The 18,955-nt window shown below is 40.6% G+C and overlaps 1 protein-coding gene across 6 annotated transcripts in view; it reads right to left on the bottom strand.

Moving 5' to 3' along the window:
• Positions 1-18,955, bottom strand: part of MEIS2 (Meis homeobox 2) — a 204,881-nt gene that overhangs the window by 123,921 nt on the left and 62,005 nt on the right. For all 6 annotated transcript variants that reach the window (XM_069461842.1, XM_069461827.1, XM_069461803.1 and 3 more), the window contains exon 8: positions 16,558-16,703. In XM_069461842.1, the coding sequence (XP_069317943.1) occupies positions 16,558-16,703 (146 nt within the window). The remainder of the gene's footprint in view (positions 1-16,557; positions 16,704-18,955) is intronic.

The following is an 18,955-nucleotide window of genomic DNA, read 5'->3' as shown; positions in this document are numbered from 1 at the left end:
ACCTCATTCAAGTGAGATGAGCTATTTTATATGTTCTATTTTATCCAGTTCCCCTCCTGCACCAACAATCCTACCCATTTTACAGACAAAGACTTAGAGATGCTAAATACCTTGTCCAAAGAAACAATGCTAGTAAGTAGCCTCCTGTGAATCAAACCAAAGTCTACCTGCACACAAATGAGTCTTGCATGAGCTATCAAGACACTCTGCCTTTCTATTTCACCAGTGTATGCAGCGAAGGCACAACAACTGACAGTCACAGGGCAAGTCAGTGCCTAAACTTTGATATTTTTGCATCCATTTTGTCTACCTGCCCCTCTTCTCATTCATCTTGGCCAAGCGGTGTCAATGGAATATGCACTGTATCTACTATATAAAAATGGCAATTATAAATGAGTACTTGGGAATAGTATTTTGCTATAGAATCATCGCAACACCACTTACTCAATTCAATTGCACAGTTATCTAGGAACTTAAAGTAGATCTCTGTGACTCTGTAGATCACTCATGGGGATAAATTTAGAGCCCCAAAGAAATAGCAAAATATCTGGTTTGTGCACACGCAATGGAGCTGCAGAGGGCGGAGGGAGCACGGGGAGAGGAGGAAGACAGCTGCACATGGCGAAAGGCAGGGCCCAACAGCAGGTCCTGGTCTTAGGTGCTGCCAGGTTCATTCCAACTGCTCACAGTGGGGATTTCAAATATAATCCAAACAGAAGTGACAAAATCCAAAACCACAGGAGCAAACACTGGCTTTCAAGTGCTGTGGGAACAGAGACATTTGTTTAAGTAACCACTGTTTTAAAATTGCATACATAGTAACACCAAAATAAACAGCTTGGGATGCTGTTTATTTTAAGATACACAATAGTAATGTAAAGTGTGGCGTGCCCCAGATCCGGGGAGCACGAACATAATTTACAGTTGTAGAGAGCCCTACTACACTCCAGGACCGTCTACTTCCTGATTAGATAACAGCGAAGGTCAGAACGCATTGCTTTCTGTGCAGCAAAGAGCAAACAAGCCACCACAAAGACCCTGCTCCTCCTGCTCGCTGTGAATTATGAATCGAGTCCTGCGGAGAGCGGGGTTTGCCAAGTCTCCTCGACAAAGCGTGTATTAATCACAGGTCCTGAGGAGAGGTCAAGAGCACAGTCTGACAAACCGGGGAACGAGCCTCGTCTGCTGACCTCGTTTCCCTCCGTCCTTACCCTCCCCGATCTAAAAACCTAAGAAAGAAAAGAAAGAGAGAGGGGGGGGGGGGAAAAAGAAAGAAAATCCTGAAAATACACAAGCTGGTTGGGCGCTGAAGCATATGTAAAACTGAACTCTAAGGAAAAACAGCTAGATCAAACAAACCTCACACATGATCAAAATAAGAACTCAATTTGTGGCTTATTTTAGCCCACTGAATAGTCCTCCCCACGCCTTCTTTGCTCCTCTTTCCCGCCTCCATCCGGGTGCTGTGGGGAAACATTCGAGGGACCTCTATTTCAGGTTCTCTACTTCAATCTTCGATCGGCTTCTAGGGAGCTTTATTACCACCCGAGTCTAGCCAAGGCCTGGAATCCCACTGGCATTATTCTTGGCATTCAGGACTTCTTGTTTTGTCTCACCACGTCCCAAATTAACATGCCTTAATTTGCCCCTGTGCCCTCACTCTCACCTGCTGTGTATGACGAGGGACGGCAGACTTTGATCCTTTCCATACCCTTGACTTTTTGAAACTTGTGTTTGTCCAAAATTTTCTCAGAAATATTTTTACTGTTTCCCTGAAAACTCTCTGCCAAGAACTGAATTGTGTTCCCCAATTTTCGTGTGTTGAAACCCAAACCCCCAATATGATTGTTACTTGGAGACAGAACTTTTAGGAGGGCAATTAGGGTTAAATAAGGGCATAAGGGTGGGCTCCCAATCCAATAGGATTGGTGTCTGATAAGAAGAGGGGGAGAGAGAGCTTGTTCTCCCTGTGTGCACTCTCAGAGGAAAGATCATGAAAGGACAGCAAGAAGGCAGCCATCTGCAACCCCAGAAGGAGCCCTCGCCCAACACCCAGCCTACTTGGCACCTTGATCTTGGACTTTCCAGCCTCCAGAACTGTGAGAAAATAAATTTCTCTTGTTTAAGCTACACAGTCTATGGTATTTTGGTTTGGCAGCCCTCATTAACTAATATACTTTTCATGAAAGTCACTCGTTTTTCCTCCTTACCTGTCCCTCTGGAATCTGGGACAAGGGGCTAGACTGTTCTCTCTTCCCTTTCTTCTCCCATTCCCTGATCTCAGCCCTGACCAGCCACCTTTCTCATAAAACCCACAGCATTTGCTATCATTCCTCTTCACCCATTGCTGAGAGAAGAATGTTGCCCTCTAAGCCACTCCCACTGCCCCCGCCCCCGCCACCATCTGTCTGTGCTAGAACGTTGTTGTTCCTCTTCACCCCATCACTTACCCCTACTTTTTTGGTTTTTGTTTGTTTGTTGTTTTTGAGACAGAGTCTCACTCTGTGGCCTGGGCTAGAGCACAGTGGCCTCATCGTAGCTCACTGCAACCTCAAACTTCTGGGCTCAAGTGATCCTCCTGCCTCAGCCTCCCAAGTAGCTGGGACTACAAGCACATGCCACAACTGCTGGCTAATTTTTCTATTTTTAGTAGAGACAGGGTGTCTCACTCTTGCTCAGGCTGGTCTCGAACTCCTGACCTCAAGCAATCCTCCTGCTTCAGCCTCCCAAAGTGCTAGGATTACAGTCAGAAGCCACCTTGTCTGGCCCCTAGTTTTGAAGTATATGTATGACAAAGCCCCTTCTAATATCTTGCCTCCCTTAATTCCAATGTTCCAGTGTCATCCATTCCTACTTTGCCAGCCCTGGAATTCATCAAGCAGAGATGCTGCACTTCCACGATCACAGACCCTAAAATGCTGCTTTCTTGCTTCCCTGTTCTCTCTCTTAATCTGCAGGGGACTTGCAACCCCTCCGTGGGCTTCCGTATTCTCAGTGCACTACCACACTTTACCTCTCCTCCACACCCAGCACAGTTCTTTATTCAAATTATTGTCCTGTATTATACTATACATTTTACAGAAAATTTTGAATGTAAAAAGTAAAAATGTCACCCAGATCTCACTAGCCAGGGATAATCGCTCATATGTTTTGTGCATATATTCATAAATATTTTCTTTTAAAAAATTGGAATTATATCATATAAAACTGCCTTGTCTATTTTATTTCACATCACAATGTAGCAATACATTGAGAAATTTTCCTGTATCTCAAAAGATTTTTTAGGATATAATTTTTAATGATCACATAGCAGTCCATAACTTTCCATTACAGTACCCTATAGCTGGGAATATGTGTGATGTTCAGTTTTTAATGTCATAAATAATGTCTTTATACCCAATCTTGCATAATTTTTGTGTATGTTTTTTATTATTTTCTTCAAGACAAACTCCTAGAAACTGAATTACTGGATCAAAGGATAAGAACATGTTTAGCTTTTTTATACCTATTGTTAGTTTAAGTTCCAAAAAGACTATGGCAGTTTTTATAATCATTATTAAGGTATGTATTTCCTCCCACCCTGGACAATACTGGACGTTATAATTTTTTTATTCGTTCTTAATTTCTATCAAATAAAAATTTGTTTTTGCTGATTTTTAAATTTATTTGTTTACTTATAAAACTAAACATGCCTGCTGGTCATTTGTATTTCTTCTTTTGTGAATGGACCTATTTATCTTTGTCTTCTTATCCATTTCAATTTTTTCCTTATTGATTTGTGCAATGCTTAATTTATTAGGAACACTAATCCTTTGCCTGTTTTATAATGTTGCTCATATTTTTGCCAGGTTAATGTTTGCCTTTACTTTGTTTATGGTGTTTTCTTGGCATTCAAAAGCTCTTAATTTTTATTTTTATTTAATTTCATCTACCACCACTCTTCTTTACAATTTCTTTGCTTTTATGCTCTGAAAGCATTTTACTGAATGAAGGAAAGAGAAATAGTCATATCTATTTCAAAAAACTCTGATGGAGACTATTGACTGTTCTTTTTCAAAAATAGTTAAACCATTATCTAAAAACCATTAATTGAATTATTCTTTTTTTCCTCAACCGACTTGAAGTGATGCCTTTAAAATTAATAAATTTCTGTATATGTTTGGGTTGATTTGTGAATTCTTATTTTGTTCAAATGATCATTCTGCTTATTGTGTTAGTCAATGCCACGCCCTGTAGCTTTATAACACATTTAATGATGGATACTCAGTGCCAGGCCTCCCTCATTTTCCTTTTCCAAAAATATCTTGACTTTTCTTAGTCAATTAATGATTCAGATGCACTGTATAATTTTTCTGTCATGATCCCAGCAAAGAATATCTTATTGGAAGTTTTACTCACTGGTCCACCATTTTGGGAATTCTCTGACACCCTCCCTCTCCCAGTGTTGTCAGTCAGGCCCAGGCTTAGGTTTTCCCTGCTGTCTGCTTTCATCCCTCTTGCTCCTGGGCTCCTGAGCACTGCCTGAGCAAGGATGAAATGATGTGAACGGAGACCATTCCAGCTTGGCCCTCTTTGCTCTCAGGTCATACTTTTGTGCCTTCCTACTTCACTCTCCGTCACACTCTCCACAGTTCTGAATCGTTCAGTTAGACAAACTCTTTGCTCAATTTTCTCAGCTTTCTGCCTATCTTTAAAAAATGTGTCCATCTCCACCATACCTTTTCCCTTGTGCTTTGGCCTCCATCTTCACTGGCTTCCTTTTCTGGGACAGTGCGTTCCCCACTGTCACTCTCTCCACCCCCACACCTACACCTCCCCTCCACTGAGGCACTGGTTCACCTGAGACCCCTCTGCTGGGAAATCCTGACACCCCAGGTGTCGCGCTGTCTTCTGCTCTTCCTTTGTTTCTTCCCAACTTGGCCTGCTCACTCATCAACCTACAGAATTCATAAGTAGACCATGACATTCAAGTGCCAAATCCAACGGCTTATTTTTAGTCATCATTGTCCTTGATCTTTCTACAGAATCTACTTCCTCTACTTTGAAACTCCTTCCCTCTTCATATGATCTGTTTATGGTCCGATGTCTTCATCTCTGCTCATTACTTTGTCTCTTCCCCCCTTTAAATGTAGTCTTCAAAAAAAACTCTAACCTCCTTCTCTCTCCGCACTGTCTCCATTTCTAACTGTTATCCAATGCCATGGTTTCAAACACGACTTCTATAAAGATTACCCCCGGCTCTCAAAAAAATAGTGCCACCATTTCCAGCTTCCACAGAGTTCTCCTACCTGAATATCTGGCTAGTGGATCTAAACTTAAAGCTTCAATGTACCTTTTGAAGATTTCCTCACTATTCTCCCATTCATATTCTGTGCTTCAGCCAAAGTGGATTCTGTCTGAAAAGCTGTTAACATCTGCATGTCTCTATATGTAGAATCAATGGTGTTTTCTTGGCATTCAAAAGCTCTTATTTTTATTTTTATTTAATTTCATCTACCACCATTCTTCTCTATAATTTCTTTGCTTTTATGCTCAGCTTGATCAAGCATCCAAGTTGAAACTGTCTTCAGGGGCGGAAAAGCCCATTGTCCTCTTGCTACAATGAGATAATTCTGCATGTAGCATATACAGGATTCCACCCTCCTTAGAATGGGCCTGTGAGATCACCATTTTAGAGATGTAAAACAGTTCTTCCCCACCAGCTTGGCCAGGATGACAAGTGGCAGGCTGGTGGACCAGTTAGTTCTCAGGAGGAAGAGTTTATGGACAAAGAATAAAGATGGCCAAATCCTCAACAAGTTTGTTCCAAAGCTGCAGTGACACAAGTGAGAATGACTTTATTGTGAGGTTAGTTTGCAATCACCCAGTTCTTTCTCTTAAGTTTGAGGGCATAAATTTCCAAAAATTACTTTGACTCATGATGCCCCTGAAACTACCACAGCACAAACAGTCCCTAAGGTCTTTTGCCCTTCTCCTTGCACATATTGTGCTATCTGTAGGGTTTGACTCCCATTCCAGATTTAGGGCAAAAGAAACAAGTACAATCCTTGTCTTTGAAGAGTGTTCAGGCTTCATGGAGCTAGGACAGAATAAATTAATTATTTCAATGGATTGTATGAAAACATTAATGGATATCATTTTATACATGCTTGGTATTTTGCCCTTTTTGGAGGGCTATTTCTAATCTTAGCTAACCCTCAAAACAATGAGGTAAGACAATGGGCACTCAGATAAATTAAATGACTTGCCCAAGATAACCCTACCAGCAAAAGGCTATGCTAAGACTAGGACCCTGGTCAGGTCTTCGATTTGGTCCTAACTCTAACTCAGGTATATATAACCTCATAAACAGCAGGGATTTCTTTCACTGTGCCCTGAAATGTTTGCTTGTTTTTATAAGCACAAAGAGTTAACAGATTGTCCTCACTATCTAAAGGTAGGAAAATCACTGATTTTTTTAAATGAATTACAAACATTTCCATCGTCTGTTCCAAAAGGGTCCAGCCAAAGATTCATGAGAATTGAAGCTCACTCCTTTTTCTTTAACTGATTATATTAATACATACATTTCAAATAAGCCTGGGAGTATTTGAGATAGCCATTGACAAAAGAGTACAAATATATAAGTATCAAATGGCATCAAATCACTCCTTTCTTCAAACTTACTCTGTAAAAAAAAAAAAAAAAAAAAAAAAATCGAACTATTTTTAAAGGATTACCAGACTTGCAACAAAGGTCATGCTAAAAACTGATGCCTTTCCACATGGTCGTATTTGATTATCACTTAAGTGGTTCACCAGAAAACATAAAAGCTTCAGGATTAAGCTATAAGAGGGGTCTTTATCAAAGTGACATCAAGTAATCGGTGAGATTTTGCCACATAGGTCTAAACTTCTGGTTTCCCAGAAATTAGCACAAAACTGAGACTAATTGTTGACTAATTGTTGACTAATTGACTAATAATGACTCCATATTCCCATGTTCTCTTACCACTTAAAAAAAAAAAAATCCACTGTGAGGCAGGCTTTAAAACAAGTGTAACAACTCAGGAGCTGCCTGCAGGTATCTTGAAACACTGAAATGGAACCTATAACTTCTCACCATAGGGAAAAAAAATAAGACTGCTTTTACAGAGACTTCCAACGTGTCTCCAAACCTACAGGGAATAATCCAGCATTCATCTCTTCTATTGATAAAAGCCTTTTTCTTTTTAAAAGACTAGTGTAGCACCGCCCCAGTACACTTGGGTTGTTTATTGTCAGCATATGATGGGGTCACATTCTGGGTAAGAAAAAAGCCATTTTCCAATTGTAGTATGACCTGAGTTATGGGAGTATCTTTTTCTAAATTATTAGTCATGGAACTGCCAGATATTTCCCAGCCAAAATTAATTCTGGAATATTTGTGATTGTAGGGGAATGATGTAAGAAGCAAAAAAACAAACAAAATAAAACAAAAAAACTAAACAGCTACATTATAATGTGATAACCGAGGCATTTAAATTAAGAGTAGCAAAAAGATTTGGTGCAGGGATTAACAGGGGTTGATCTTCATTATCTGTCTATGTTAGGCAAATAAGGTATGAGTAAATTTGGAGGGGAGAGTAGGAAGAGGGCTGATTAGTGGCCCCTGTTAATTTTTTATAACGCTCAGAATAACTAGATAATATTCTCTTCATTTCTTGTCATCTCAGAATCCCACGATAATATCTTTTGAGTTGTAATTTTTGTGTGTATGGACAATCAAGTCAGATTCAACAAATATTCATGTTATCTATTATAACCAAGAAGTAAAACTATAGTTTAAGAAAAATTATCTGCCATTATATTGTGACTTGACAACGTATCCGCTATTAGATAAAAACAACTTAAATTAGTTCTGGCAGATTTGGGACTTGGCAGTTCAGAATATGAATAGCAAATGTAAAAGCATGAAAATGGCATTACTATTATGTTTTAAGAGGATAATACACCTTTAAAGGGTGCCAGTGATTACTTTGCATACTGTAAACAACTGCTGCCAATCAATTTAGAAAGTGGCACGCAGCACATAAATGTAATAAGGCAAATTCCATTCAACCAACCTAACGCTTCCTGCCCAAGTCACTATTTCTTAACAGGAGAAATGGGGCTGGATATCATCTTTACACTTCATAATCTGTTCCAAATTGCAAAAGCAGACTACAGCACGGAGAAGACAGGACATTTCCAGGAGTCCTCTGAAATCTGTGCAGTAATACTCTCTAAAATCAAAATTAGTCCTGAACGGTAAGGTCACTTTATGATCCTATGCTGCAGCCAATCTGAAGGATAGTCAGCGTTCTCGTAACTCAGTCAACTTAGCCTTTAATTCCCAGGAACTCCACTTCGCCACAGAATATACTTGCAAACTATGGTCATGTGGAATGAAGAAATGGAAATTTTCCCTATGATCTGAATGAATATTCAGGGATTTCACTAAACAGCATTTAATGGCACTCTATTCTTAGAGTTTTTAAATAGCTGAATATTCAATATGCACATGCCTTCTATTTTCCTTTATTCAAGGGTCCTCAACTCCCCATCTCCTTGAATTCTTTAACGTATTTTTAAACAATTATACTCAGAGTGATATTTTATGAAATGGGATGCTAAACTTTGAGCTAATAACTATTTTAGTTTCTTTTTGATGGTAATTTAATAAGCATTTCATTCTTCAATCTTCTCACTCAATTATCTGTTTTTTTTTTTAAGTAGATTTTATTTTTTAGATTAGTTTAAGCTCACAGCAAAATTGAGAGGAAGGTACAGAGATTTCACATATGCTTCCTGCCCCCCCACCACACATATGTAGTTTCCTGGGTTATCCACATCCCCTACCAGAGTGGTACCCTTGTTACAGTGAAATGTGTTACGTTGATGCATCATTATCATCCAGAGGCCACAGTTTACATTTGGGTTCACTCTTGGTGTTGTACATTCTACGGGTTTGGACAAATGTATAATGACATGTATCCACCATTACAGTGTCACATCGAGTCGTTTTCCTGTCCTAAAATCTCTCTGTGCTCTGCCTATCATTTACTTATTTTTAAAATGTGTCTGTCACTTAGTAGCTCATAATCTGGGAGGTAATTTTCTTAGTCTATCTCAGGTGAGCTTCTTTTAAATGGGACTGTCTGATGTACTTCAACATGTTTTTGCATGGAGGAGACCCCACATGTGATTATCACCATGAAAAGCCATTGCACCTCCACTGTACTGACAACTTTACCTCGGTGTCATTCAGAACCATGTGAACAATGGCTGCTGAATTCCAAACACACCGGTCTTTCCCGTGCAGAAGCCGTCCGATTTTAAACACCAAATTGGGACTACAAGTAAAAGGTTACGACACAGCAGTATGCGATCTTTTTCTCCTCGAGAGAGACAAAGTAAATTCAGTTGCAATTTTCTGTCTTCTAGAGGAGTTTCTAGGATTCAACACAACATTAAATTTTTGGCCTGTCTCTTTAATTTGAGAAATTGTAAAAACGACGACAGATGGCACACAGAATTGACTTATGTCCTCTATTCTTTACTGAAGAAGGGAGTGCACAGAAACTTTGATAAAGGCAGAAGCTACAGTAGGCAGGTCACTATTAAAATCATCTAGCGGCTCTTTGGGCAGCTAGCATCAGAACCTGCAGGATTTTCTTTTTTAGATATTCTTTAAAGCCAACCAAGACTGTTGTAGGTTGCCACTGGTGATCATAGTCCTAATGCTCAGAACCCTCCTGTCCCGATAAAGACATGATGGATGTGCCATTAGCTCTGAACCTTGGCAACCTCTGAAATTACCCCTCTTTCTACCCCAATCTCCCACCCCCACCCCTCAAAATCATTATGAAATAGGAAGAAAGCTCAGGCTTACAGCTAATTGGAAACATTGCAAGAGAAGAGGAATGCTTAGGACAGCATGTCCACAGGAAAATAAATCACCCAGCATTGTTATTTAATGCATTGTGACATCATTTCCTGAAATTAAACAGAGATGACACCAGCTCAGACGATCTCTAGTATAAGGTTCCATTCAAATAATTCACAGATGTTTTCTCCTGGCAAGCAGGAAAACAATGCAAAGGCTAAGGCCAGGGGTGGCCTCACCACGCTGCATGTTTGCGGGAAGCTCTCCCTGCTGGTGTTTCTCAGCTGTGTGCTCTGCACACGCATTTCCACAGAAGTATTTCTTAGCCCTTGAACCCCACTTGTATTCAGGGCACATTTGCATCTCTGAATATGAGAAAGGCCATCTCTCACTGTGTAAGTAAGGCCAACATTTCATATTTGGTATTAATTTGGCCCATAGCTATTAATATTAAGTAGACCAGTCTCAGAATCATGAAGGCACTAATTTCCAAATAGAAATAACTAATGTCCATGAAATACTGATTCAATTAACCATTCAAGGTCTTTAAAAAGATGTCTAATAGTAGAAATTGCCACAGTGTCTCCATGGATACACTTGTGGAAGTGGACAAGTGGAGAAATCGGGGGAGAGATGAGCAAGGTGGGCAGCACTAGATCTCTAATCCTTGGGGGATTCCCTAAGAGACTGGAGGCCTCAAGCAGCTGGAATCCCAAGCACACAATGAAAACACCACAATACTTGACATTTGTGCAGCACATTACAGTTTACACATTGACTGCATTATTTGAACCACACAGCAACTCAACCTAAATAGGGTGCTATATTTACTGTTTTCATTTTGAAGGTAAGAACTAGGTTCAGAGAGGTTGAATAACTTACCCAAGATCATAGAGTTCAAACTCGTCTTCAAATTTCACATTTGGTGACCCCTTTAAAAACAAAAATCACACCATGCTGTCTCACAGAGAGCCTAGACCTTCACACTCTGAGGAAGCAGGCAACTCCAGATTCTGTTCACATAGTGGAACCCATATGGTTCCACTATGCTCCAAAGGGAGCATTCTCTTCCAAAAGTAGGCCCAGCTGAAGTGTTCTAAACTCTTTCCTAACCAGTTTCTTCTCCACCTCCCACCCCATTCCAGCAGGCTCACCAGGATGCTCCAGCTTTCATTGGCACCAGGCCTCTCTGATGCTGTCCCCTAGCATCAGTGAGCAGCCACTGAATGTTTACATGGCTTTTAGCAGGTGGGGTTTGGGCCACATTCTCTCCTATGAGAGGTATTTGGAGTTATTTGGCAAAATCTGGTCTTCCCATCTCACACAGTCCCAGGAATGAATGTCATAACTTTAGATGCCTGGGTCCCTTAGTCACAGCCTCCTGCTGGCCATTTAACTAGATTAAAATAAGAATTATGGTGACTTTATATTATGTACTTATACTATAAGAGCCAGGTATGGGGCTGAGCAGTTTGGAATATTTCATTTAATCTTTACAATAACCCTACTAGGTGGGTCTAGAATTATCCTCATTCAACAGATATGGAAAATGAGGCTTAGAGAGGGTAATGGCTCAAGATCCAAAATCTACTGTGCTACAGATTCCAGGCTCTATGCTCTTAACCTCCACACTGCACTGCCTCATTTAAGAAAAGAAGCCATCTGCATCTTCACAAGAGGAAGAGAACTAGTTAAAAGGTAAAATAGTCTAAGTCTCTGTCTATCTCTATCTCCCTCCCTCCTGCTGTCTCCCTCCCTCCCTCTCACGTGTGTAAGTGTGTGCACGTACACATACACATCGCAATAACAAATTTAAGATGACTAAGTTTACAGTCATGTGGTCTTGATGAACTCCCTAGAGAAGAGATCCATGTTTCTCTAACGTAACATGGAACTGTATTTATTCATAACTTGGGAGCAACGTCTCTGTAGAACTATATATTTTAAAACACATCTTTATTATCAAACCCAGATCTTTACAAAAATTCCATAAAACAGATTTTAATATGCAAGGAGTGAAATGAGTAAACACCTGAGAGGCAGGCCTCGTCCCTCCCCAGAGTATATATAGAGAAGGGACAAAGCCTTTTGCCCAGAACAAAGGGCAGGGATTTTAGAACTGCAGTTTCAAGAAGGCTACATGACATTATATCACTTTTAAGTAAAATTTGCTTCTGATTCCGTATACATATTTTTTAAAGAAGTCCCTCATCTCCTAAGTGTGAGCTTTATCCCCCTGTTTTCAAATAAGAAGACCTTTAGTCAGAAACTGGTATGACCAAGTGGTGCCTTTGTGCATGAGCACTTCCTGTTTTTATTCCATGATCAAATATATTCTTTGCAGCACAACCTGGGGAGCTCTTGAAGGTGGCAAGTGGAGGTGCCTGAGAGCCTAATCGAGCACACTAAGGGCTTCTTGGCGTGAAGGAGTTTTTCATGGTTATGAATAAACCGTCAGCCTGGGTATTATTTCTTGCTGTTTCTTTCTTTAACTATCTTTGAAGTCAAATAAAAACAGTTGTAATGGCAGGCTTACTTTTATGATATCATAATCTCCATGTGTTAGCAAAAGGCATATACTTCCCTAGGATTTCCCTAAGTTTTTTATTTTTGCCACTGGGTACTTTCCAGCAAAAGCATATACATTTCTAACAGAGCCTTTCTTCAATCTTCACTAGATTTCTTAGGCTGAGAAGCCAGGCACAGCCATAAGCCAATGGAAGAGGGTAGTGGTATATACGATGCTTTTGCTAGATGAGTCTCTAAAAAAAAAAAAAAAGGATTTATTTTCTTAAAATTATTGCGAGTTTTTTAGAGGGGATTTTCTAAAGAAAATTTTGAAAATAGGTAGTTAGAAACTAGAAAGTAATTATTTAGCAAATTCAAGCGAATTCAAAGTGCTTAACTCTGAATATGGAAACTTCTCAATTCCTCAAATAACTTGGTTTTTTAAATGCCACTTTGGATTTAAGTATTTTTCTCAATATAATCAATTAGCTGCAAGTTTATTACCTTTGCCCCTAAAGTTGGTGGTGCATAGGAATTTGAGAGATTGTTTTAACTGTAACAGTTGTAGTGGAACTTGTTCTTCCAAGAAAACTGAAGGTGAATGATTTTTGTCATATTGAGACTAAGACTTAACAATTGCTACAGTTGGCCTTTGTTGAGGTGGGTTTTTTCCCCCTCTGGGCCTTTTGAGGTATTCAGAATAGGTGACAATAGCTTGCAGTTGAGAACATATGTAGAGAGACCCCTGTGGCTTATTGGGAAAAGTTGCTCCATGCTGGTTGGGTGTTTGGAAAAAAAAATACAACCAGAGTTCTTTTATGTTCTGCTAGTTAATGAATTCATGAATGTCAAAATGGGCCAATGGCCCATTCAGGGGGCAAAGCCTTAGCAACCCCCTTCTTTAAGAACACATCCTGAGATGCAAAATACATTTGCTTAACAAATTAAAATAATGAGATAATTCAATTAGCTTCTTTTTTAAAAAAGAAAGAAAAAAGGGTACATCGGGGATTATTGTAATACAAGAACAGGTCAGACTGCACAAAAGGGAACAAACCAGTTTGAAATAATGTTAAAGAGACTAATAATGGAGGAATGCACACTGAATCATGCACTTGTAAAGAAATTTACATGAAATAATAATTTAGACTACATCTATTTTCAGTGAGCTAGAGCCAACATTTCACTTTGAAAGCTGAAATTAATTAAATGACAGAAAAATATACTGGGGAATCTCTATTTCCAAGGACTTCCTCATGCCTGTTAGTGCATGTAAGAAAAGAAGATCTAAATTAACATGTCGCTAGTTAGGGGTCTCTATTCTTGGCTTCTGAGCTCAGAATTATAGCTGAGTAAATCTTTCAGCTCATTAAAGATTGGAAAGTAAAAGTTTTACAGGACCATCCTCATCAAAGTTACTGAACCTCTTCTCTACAGTGGGGGTGAGTGTGGATGAAGAGGGAAAACATTGCAAAGAGAAAGCTGAGCAGAATTTCTGTACGATACGAGGGAGGTGTAGAAAAGGCAGGGAGCAGAAGAGAAAGATGGGAGACAAAGCCAGTGGGAGGAAGTGATGAAAGGGGCACGGGAAAGGAGCCTATCGATCCTGCAATGTGTCCCTCTCAGTGGAAAAACGGGGAAAAGGAAGGTCTAGGGAATTTAATGGACTTAACCGAGGTTCAGCCAATATAGAAGAAAACTGAACTTGAAATGCACACTTTCCAGCTCCCCCGGCTCAGGCTATTTGAGTTCTCTCTCTCCACCCGAAGGAGAGGCATTCATTAAAATGTTTAGTTGGACAGAGAATTCTGCACAAAGACTTGCATACATGTAACTAGATGAAAGCACTTTGGAGTGGGGATACGCTCTCACAGTGGGTGTGTGGCACAGTAGAGCTACCACAAGTGCCCAGGAATCACTGGCCACCCACAAATCTCAGCCAGTGGCCAGGCGTGCGGTGGGCAGAGTCCTGGGCAGGGAGGTGGGAGAAAGGCATCAACCGCTCCTGACACTTGCACACGAGATTCTACTCACAGAACACGGGTGGACAGTCTTCTCTATGCAGAAAGGTTCGGGTAGCAGAGAGCTTTAAAAATAAGTAAAGAAAACAGCACATGGCTTCTCCATATCTCCCCTCTTTGAGTGGACTGATGGCAGAGATCGTGAGATTTCTATGCAGCTCTCAAAGGTGATAAGCATTTGGGCCAAGTCATCCTAGTGTGGGAAAAGCCCAGAGTTGGGGACTTGCTCTCAAGCTTCTTCTCAGCTAGCTGCTTCCCTTTCTGGGTCTCAGTTTCCTCATCTGTAAACATAGTGGCCAAATTCTCTAGAGGTTCTGTTGTTCTGTAACATTGGTTTTGATGACAGGAAGACTGAAAACCCATGTAGGTGTCTGCTCGGAAAGTAACTGTTGAAGTCTGTATTTTCAACCAAGAAAGGTGGAGCACGAAGGAAGACATAGGGAGGAGACCGAACAGGTGAGCTGGTCAGGAGAAAGCAGCTGGCCTGCCATCCGCCGCTACCCTGCCTGTCTTAGTTGCTACTCTAACCAAACAAACCTGCCGTTAAGAATGAGAAACCCCGCCCCTCACACTCACTCAACTTCCAAATTAAAAACATTTTACAGGTTAGTAAATCTCCAGCTGAGGTGATGTAGCAAAGAACAGCTGTGAAGTAATTTTGATAATGATGAGAATAATGACCACATGGCAAGGTTCAGGGCTTTGCTGTTGCAGCTTCAGTGCTCCTGAATAGATAAAAGTGATTAAATACTCCTGATTATCCCTGACCAATATGTAATGGATTTACAGCCCTTTCAATTAGTCAGTATTTGCTTAGGACTCATTATTTTGTCTTTGGTTAAGTAATCAGCCCAGAGACCGCATGTTCTGTCTAATTCCTCTGAGCCGAGTCAGTGCAGGGCCCTGACCTTTGAAATGGCCATAGCTGCAAGGCAAGAATAACCACTACCACGGCAGCCTCGTTGGTTCTCCCAGCTAATCCTGACACCACAGGCCAGATCGATACACCTTAGTTTGCTACTAATGTCCTTACATCAAAATGGCCGATTTAGGAATGTGAATCTATCACTTTTCCCTCCCCACCACCGCTCCACCCCTTGCCCTTTGCAGCTCTGTGAGCAGAGCAGAGCAGCAACCACCACCATAAATAAAAGTGGAACCTTGTCCTGGACCCGTGACACTGTAACTAATGTCATTCGGCATGGCAACACTCAAGTTGGTTAATCAAAGAAGACCTTCAACTTTCAACGTGCTACTCTATTTTTAAATATTAACCTAAATAGAATGGCCTGAAAACAATATTATAGCAAGAAACACCCTCTGAAATTTTTACCATTTTCCCAGAATTTCCCAATGAACAGTAAAATATAAGCATGCCTAGGTTCCTCTGTAAAAATATATTGTATTTTTTTTTTGTTATGAGAGTCTTACAGTCAACAGTATGTATTTGACACATAAAACCAATTGCAAACAGGAGGATAAAGATAAATTGTTGCTTTAAAAAATGTTGCAATGGTTAAACCTTTCCCAGAAGTGAATAGGGTTAGCTTTTAAGATAATGGACTTGAACAGCTAAAAAAGAATCTTTAATGTCCACCTTACAAACAAAGGCATTATAGCACCTAGAATCCTTCTGCATTTCCCATATAAATACATGACACGTTTGTAAACTGCTTCAGCGATTAAAGATGCACCTGATACTGTGAGCTTGGACGTGTATGTGACAGGGTGCTTTTTTTGCCTCCTAGAGGAAACAGCTTTCGTTAATAGTGTAATCAGCAATGTGTATGGATGCATGAGCTCCTTGCAGCCATTTCCCTTGGTTGCAGTTGCATTATCTGAAGTTGCTCTCGTACCTTTTAGCATAAATAACAAATTTACTTATATATACTGTTTAGAATCCTAGATCATATTGAATAAAGTCCATTGCTGGCCTCTTAAAACAAAAATCTGCTACTTTATAGAGGGTGCTTTTTGAATAGTAATAGTTGATAAAATGTTAACTGCTTTGTTAGTCATCAGGTCTTTAGAAAGAGAAAACAGACACTGATTAAAAAAAAAAACCTGTATGACACCATATAACTTGCTAGGAGAACTCTACAAAACAACAAAAACTTTCTTTTTCTCTTTCATCTTGACTTACTGTGAGATGCTGGAAGAGCCAAGCTCTCATGATATTTGTTGCTACTTTGGGGAAAATGCCTCTTTTCTTCTGGCGTTTTTTGTCCTTGTCCGGATCATCATCGTCACCTGTACCAGGTGAAGCTACACTGTTGTCTAAACCATCCCCTAGTAGAAAGAAATAAAAATACATTAGAGAAAACATAGCAAGGGTGCCAACAACAATGTGCAGCTAATGATGAGCTCAGCTAAGCTTGTTGAAAGAAATCCATTAAGCGGGTATATTCTCTTTCATTAAAGTATAATTGGAGACACAAATATGTAAAAGACAAAATTAAACCAGGCCTCTTCAAATGTTAATTTTGTGTGTCTCACACTTGCCCATATCATTAATTCAATTATAATTGTGCACTTGACACAGCGCAGTAGCTCTTTGTCAATTATGGAATCCAATGTGGGAAAACCGCCATCAGAAAACCCATTCAGTGGAAATGCATCCCCATGCCCATAGTGAACACATACTGTAGGGTAATCAAGTTAAATGTTCTGTAGTCTATATATTCTAGGCTGCCTGCATAGGTGACAGTAACTGTGTCACTGTTCATTGCACATAACGCACTGCCTGCTCAGCCCCTCCTAGAGCTGTCACCTCCTAAGCACGCACATTCGCACACTCCTCATGTGACCCTGCACTCAGCATTTGCATGACATGAAAACTTTTAGCTCTCTGCACCACTGATCATTATCATGGGGGAAAAAAAAAGATATACATCAAGGTAGGGTGCTCACTTAATCAGAAGTTTCTATCAACATCTTTCTCTTCTGTGCTTTTCTCTGGCATTAATTGTGCATTAGCAAAAATCATTTACTTTTAACAGTCATAGTTATTTTTTCTTGCCCTCCGGCAAAAATGCCTTGAAAGCCTGCCTGGAGGGCATCTAAATTATGTATCTGAAAAACTCTTCTGGCAAGGCATTGCAGGACCCCTACTTTCTTAAAATTCATACGAGCACGTCTTCCTGTTTTTGGGAAGGCATCAATCAAGAGCAGCAATATATGCCATATCCCTACATTAATATTTGAACTAATAACTTTAAAAAAAGGAAAGAAACAAGATCCGACTTGTGGCATAATCAAATGCAAAATAAATGAAGAATATGGGGACAGCACTGGGGCTTTATAGATGGCTGTGTTTTCCTTGCACATCATTAGCCTGGAGCCACACGAAAGAGGAAAACAGAGAAGTGGAGAGTTTATGCTCCCTGCTGGTGTTTAAGAAGCCGGGGTCCTGGAAGGACATCTGGGAATTGCGCTGAGATGGGGGTTTTTGTAATTTAAGAATAGACATTCATTAACAGTAAATGCCATAAATCCCATGCTAAGTAAAAACCTTGTCCAAGAAAGCCTAAAACAATAAACTCTGTGCTCAATGTAGCCTGAGCTGGACGCTCCGTAGCTTCCCGGGGAATGCCATACATCCACCAGCTCATTCCCAGACCGGCTCCCTCCTTTTGGATTGTGCTATGACACAGACACCCTGCCCACCCGGCGCTAGAATTCTAACTTCGAGGTCTGCTCTGTGGGCTCCCCTCTACCTGTTCTTTTTCTTTCTTGCCGAAAAAACCCTCAACCTTTTTTGACCAGAGAAGCAGAAAAGCCACAGCAAAGAGCTGGCAGATTAATTTTATTGACATTTCCATTTTCACTGCAATGCGATACCCTCCATCACATGGAAGAGATGACCCTCACTATTTACAGACTGACAGGCCACTTCATTACAACCACCCTGCCCGAAGGCAAAGCAGCTCCCTTCCATCTGCCCAAACACTAGAGCATGACCCTGAAGTTGCTGTTCTCTTTTTCTTTGCCTTCTGTTATGGTAAAAAAAAAAGGACCCCCAAATAGTCAAAGAAGGAATCAATGTACGAGGAAACAAAAGGCATTTGACTTTTTGAATACTGGATATATGAAGCCAAGTCTTCATCTCCCTACCCTCCCTGCACACCCGTGTATACCAGGGGGTCGCCTGCGCAAGGAGACACACACACACACCCCCAAGCTCTCGCGGGGACACGCGCACACGCTTTCCACCATGCCAAGGAACTGCTGCAAGGCAAATTCTCACCCACACTAATGGCTTCTGACTGCTCCTTGGCAACCCTAGCATTTTAACCTGGGTGGATGTGCTCTCCAAAATACAGACACTGGAGCGATCTCATCAGCTGTTCATGTGACACAGATGGAGAGTGGCTATTAGGAGCCAGGCAGTGGGCCTTGGGGATCTGAGGTGCTGTTCTGTAGCCTGAGGCGATTTTGAAAAGCAGTACCCGGAGATGAGGAAAATAAAATCCACACTGCAAGTGCAAGTTTGAAGTCAGTCAGTCTGTCTGTCTACCTACCGGGGATAAAGATATCTTTGT

The sequence above is a fragment of the Eulemur rufifrons genome, chromosome 2 (genome assembly GCF_041146395.1).
Source record: "Eulemur rufifrons isolate Redbay chromosome 2, OSU_ERuf_1, whole genome shotgun sequence".
NCBI classification, from domain to species: Eukaryota; Metazoa; Chordata; class Mammalia; order Primates; family Lemuridae; genus Eulemur; species Eulemur rufifrons.
Note: the sequence above shows the minus strand (reverse complement) of the source record. Positions and strands in the feature narration are given on the sequence as shown.